The sequence below is a fragment of the Ruditapes philippinarum genome, unplaced genomic scaffold (assembly GCF_026571515.1).
Source record: "Ruditapes philippinarum isolate M1 unplaced genomic scaffold, ASM2657151v2 ctg12387_1_1_1_1, whole genome shotgun sequence".
Lineage (NCBI taxonomy): Eukaryota > Metazoa > Mollusca > Bivalvia > Venerida > Veneridae > Ruditapes > Ruditapes philippinarum.
Genome location: NW_026860227.1, coordinates 2,473 through 7,730, shown reverse-complemented (window position 1 = coordinate 7,730; position 5,258 = coordinate 2,473). Strand labels below are relative to the sequence as shown.

At 31.0% G+C, this 5,258-nt stretch overlaps 1 protein-coding gene across 1 annotated transcript; it reads right to left on the bottom strand.

Annotated features, from left to right (window-relative positions):
* Positions 1-1,293: 1,293 nt before the first annotated feature.
* On the bottom strand, positions 1,294-2,748 carry LOC132759287 (peroxidase-like protein 3). Its single transcript, XM_060751034.1, has 3 exons — positions 2,669-2,748; positions 1,723-1,892; positions 1,294-1,404 (listed from the first exon to the last, which is right to left on the bottom strand). Exons 1-3 carry the CDS (start codon positions 2,740-2,742, stop codon positions 1,301-1,303), a joined length of 348 nt encoding a protein of 115 aa, XP_060607017.1. The 5' UTR covers positions 2,743-2,748; the 3' UTR covers positions 1,294-1,300.
* Between the last annotated feature and the right edge of the window lie 2,510 nt (positions 2,749-5,258).

The following is a 5,258-nucleotide window of genomic DNA, read 5'->3' as shown; positions in this document are numbered from 1 at the left end:
CAGTTCGATTCTTTCCTTTAAATAAAGTTTTGATTCATAACTCGCAAAAGAGATCTTAGTGTACTGAAACTGACATCAACAAAAACAAGCATAAAAGTCTGATAGGCGATTCACATACACATGGACAAATCAATGCAATGAGCATGTGCATCAACCAAAATTTTGTGACTTATTATTACAATATTACATAATTGATCAATAGAAATTTAGCAATAAAAACAGAAGTGAGTTATAATAATTAGAATTTGTTGAAATTTGTTTTAACCAACCTGTGAATATGCCTTTGGATAATCTAGGTCTGCAAGTAATACAAACCAATCAACACAGCTATGGCCTCTATTGATTCGGCTGTCTCTAGAAGAATATGGTATCATCACAAACAATAGCCATGTTCACAATACGTTCATATTTCTCAATTGCAACCAACTTTGGTGTTGACTCTGGTGCAAAAGAAAGAAGTCTCCCAAGTTTCCCATCATCTTCAAGCTGAAACAAATATTGATAATTTGTATACATCAGTTTTAAAAAAACTGTAAGTATTTGTATAAACCATAGAGATCATTATATGTTAAAAGCATTAAAATTTAAAACTAATCACTGAAATCTGTAATAAAAGGTATTTTTTTTACTGAATGTTGTTGTTTTTTTAACCTTCTGTATTGTCTTTGCCTTTGCCTTGTTGACATGTATTCCCGTTACTTTTTTTTTGTTTGTTTGTTTGTTTGTTTTTTGAGCCAGTAAGAATGTTTATGTTTTGATAAAAGGTTAAATCAAGTCTTTCACTTTATTAATTACGCAAAATGCAATCATTCACCAGGTGGCACTTAATTACTTTTTGCAGTACTATTATTAATAATACTTTTTTAATATGTCCGTTTTTATTAAATCAAACGACATCTGCATATTTTAATACTCATATGACTTGCTAAATAAAATAAAATGGAAAAGAGACGGGATTACCTTTTTGTTAATATACATGTATTTGCAAAATTGTATCTAAATTTTCAACATAAAATAAACTTTATGGGTTTTGTTTTCTTGGTAACACAAATCTATGTGGCATAATGTTTGATGTCGAATAATGCTGATATCGGTACTAACCAAGTAACAAACAATAAACCTGACTATACTTTATGCAAATTACTCTATTTGTTCACCTCACAATATTTTACTTTCAAATACATTTCCAAAATTTTCAAGAAAAAACTAACGTGAATCTGGAGGTGTGCAGCTTTAACAAATTATTTAGTAAGATGATAAAACATAAAGTAGTGTAAACTCAATAGATATGTATTTCTACTCACGCCCCGGGTACACGGAATACATCAGGTTGAACTTGGCTAACATCAAAGTTATCACACAACACACGTGCCAACGATATGTTACGTAGCTCCGCTAGCTGACCTAAAAATAATAAATACTGTACTCTTAGATATCTATATAATACGTAATAACACATACATGGAAGAATGTTGGTTTTAAATAAAACAGTATCTTTGTTTTAAATTTAATAAAATGAAATTATAAAATTATAATATATCATGTAGAACAGAGTACTTATATGAAAAAATGCATTTTTCAAGGTAGAAAGCATTCATTGAAAACAAATTCTCCGGTAGATGTTAAAACTACATATCCATGGTAAAAAATTTTGTTCGTACGATCGCGATGTACATGTATATAAGGTTGAACGGCTTAGAAATTAAACTTAAGCTCAGTTACCTTTTGTAAACCTTATGACTGGATCTTGTGTCTCGTGCCAGTACCTGTCACCTAATCTCAACCTTTTAAATTGTTTTCCTAACAAACAAGCAAATGTTGGTCCCACAGAGCTGTCAGGCAGTAATGTTTCTGTCATTGCACCGGCAAACAAATCTATGTCATCTACGTGACTGTAAGAGGCAGGGAAATATATTAATATAAATGTTATAACAAAGAATAAATAAATCTGTATAGTGACGACATAAGTATCAATGCTGTATGAGAAATGGTTCATAACATTTCAAAAGATAGGTGTGTTAAGGTACTTAAGATCTTTTTGATTTACAAGTCAAACTACGTTACCACCGACAGAAAAAAAAAATATGAATAAGAAAATTATACCAGGCTGTGTATGACAATACTTTAAGGCCGTACTCTTTTGCTATAGCATGTATAACATTTATAAATTATTCTCTATATCAGCGGAGCGTTCATTTTTCATATTTAAAAGCTTTTTTTGATAAAGATACATCCATTTTCGCCTTACCTTTGGCTAAATTTCTTAGCATTATATGTCACTGTTATGACTGTTCAGAGACATAGACATAGTATAGTAAATTTTTTAGCTTTTGAAATACCTAATAATACTAGTATTAGGTGTTGTATAGTACTATTTATGATAATTGTTTGGGTGATTTGGCATAGTAATTTTTATAGTGCCTTTTAAGATATTCGGCTTTAAAATGTCAATACACCATATGATGAATTTTGGTTTTAACAAGCTTATTTAAGCTTGATTTCGAAACAACTTCTTGCAGCTGATATAAATCACTTTTAAGGCGGCTTCCTGGAAACCAACCAGTACTGGTGTCCTATGAAGGAACATGGTCGTGACCCGATTAGGGCTCGAACCCATGTGACACCTTAACCACTCACCTTAAAATGATGAAATCAGTAATACGTTTACCTATAGACGTTTTGTAGCTTGAGTCTTTGTTCTTCGTTATGGTCAGGTAATATAAACGATCCATCGTATGTCATATTAGCTTTGTCTTAAAAAGAAATTATAATAATGTTTTGTTACTTGATAAAATCAATTTGCAAGGAAGTTAACTATTTTGTTAAATAATAGAGGGTTAATGCACCTTTATTGTGCATTAACATCTGCAAGCCCGAGACCCCAGGGTTAGTGACTTAGTTTGGCCGAGGTTTTCTTTAAATGCACATTCTAGGTGTAAATTGTAGAGGTGTTTAGACGGCTGTTGTATTGCATTTGTACTTGTAATCTTGGCAGAATCATCACACATTTACTAAAATAATGTAGAAATGTTCAGTGATTTTGTAACCAAGATAAGGCAGTGTTTCAGAATATTTCAGAAATAAATTTTAAAATACTGTAATAACGAGCGTATTGTTATAAAATTGATGTCTGCAAAATGTGACAGTTGATTGTTTATACATTAAATGTTCTCTCCCCACTAACATGCTTCTACTTTAGAGCAGCATGCCAGATTCATGGTAATTTTCAAGAAACATTTGAATATATATTTTTTAGATGTAAAATATTTTAAGCGAACAAAGAAAATAATTTGCACATTGCAAATGTCACTTAGAATCTGTGTAAAATGGAGAAAAAATGAATCCCTTTAGAAAGCACAAAACGGCAAAATTGAAAATGTTGCAGACTTGGTTTGATTGAGCCTGTTCATGGACGAAACTGTCACGTGCAAACTATTGTTCACGCCCCCCCCCCTAGCAACGGACGGCTGAAGAAAAATTTAACATTTAAACATCAAATGGTAAAATTTTGAATTTAGAAACATCTGCAGATCTATTTTTACGGTGGTTATCATGGAACCTTCAATGTGACACTTCCGTGTCATTCCATTTAACCGGCGTATGGTCCTCAAGTAATAGAAAGCGTGTACCTTAAACGAGAAAACCATGGGCGAAACTGAAAAAAAAGTATTTTTGAAAGGGGATTAGAGGTTATGAAGCCTGCACAGCACGTCAAAAGACAAGGTTAAATAACGGGCAAGAAATTACTAAAAAGATAAAATATTTACATTTAACTCAACTAAAACTTATTCACGCTGTAAAAATATTGTGACATATACTTCAAAAACAGTTATTTATCGCACATTACAAGTGAGATTTTCTTGATATATTTTAGCTCATCTGGAGGCATGCAGCTTTAATGTCATTTTGAGATAATATGTTTTTGAATATTCATTTGATTTATTTTGTAGTTTCGGTTTTATATCCCCACTAAAAGATTTTGTTAGTTTTGAAGATATAGGCACTAGCCTTTTAAATAACCCCTGGCTTTTAAAGTAATGTTAGATTGTAAAACTCAAAATTGTAATAACAATTTCAAGGTGCATTATATTTGAAAGAAAAACATTCCTGTCTTGTGAATGTTGCTTATTGAAATCATTTAATGAAATATAAAGTCGGTCGTGTATGAAAGTTTTGAATTTCAGGTATATAATCATTGACTAACAGCATATTTGTGATGTTTTGTAAAGGCAATTAATAAAGCTATTGGGGTCACAAAGCTATTTCCAATACATTGAATATAAAGGAACCCGAAACACACCATGTATACTCTTCTATTGAGACAAATTGTTATTCAGTTCATGTTTTAGTATAATATCATTTATTGTTCGACACTAAATATTTTGCATAAAACACTTTATATTGTATTTCCCTCGGGTGCATTTAATACAATTTTATATCTATTGTCTGTTAGTATTATTACTCTGCGAAATCTATTTAGAATCCTCATGACGACCATACATAATTGAAACGTCCATATAGAATGTCTAAATTGTTTTGACAAAATCAGACCCTCTTGGGACTGTCGCATATGCGTTACCACAATAACTTTCAAAACATGATGGAATATTATTATATAATACATATATCATTATATTTGCAAAATATTATCATAAATACTATTTCCTGGTCGTACACAGTAACAAAAGTTAAGTTATGTGTATGTTGTAAAGCTCAAGTGTACCACAGATAATTCAGCTGTAATAACTCGAAAGTTATAACTCAAAATGAACAATATCTTTGCCTTAGAATTGAATTGAAAAGTCTTTGATATTATTTAGGATATACAGATTCATAAGTAACATACGACGTAATTTTATGGTGCGGGATTTTCTCACTGTACCTGTAAGTTGCACCACTAGATGGCGTCTGGATATTGTGAGTGCTACGTTCTGTACAATTTTTCATTTTTTGTCGTATTTCCACTTATAACTAGAAATTATCTCATTCAAATTATATGATTAGGGTCAGTTTTTTTCTCCAGACTTTCTGTAACTTATTTATGAAATTGGTAGTTATTTTCATACATCGCTTGTGAAGCAGAAAAGGTTAAGTTTTGATAGCAATATCTCAAGCACAGACGCTCTTGTCTATTTTTGCATTTGATTTGATTAAAAGTAAATTGAAATATGTTTAATTACTCTAAATTTAATTGTCACCATTTCCTTTGAAACTTTGAAATGATTGAATATGAGATGACAGTTTTTGTCAACAAGTCT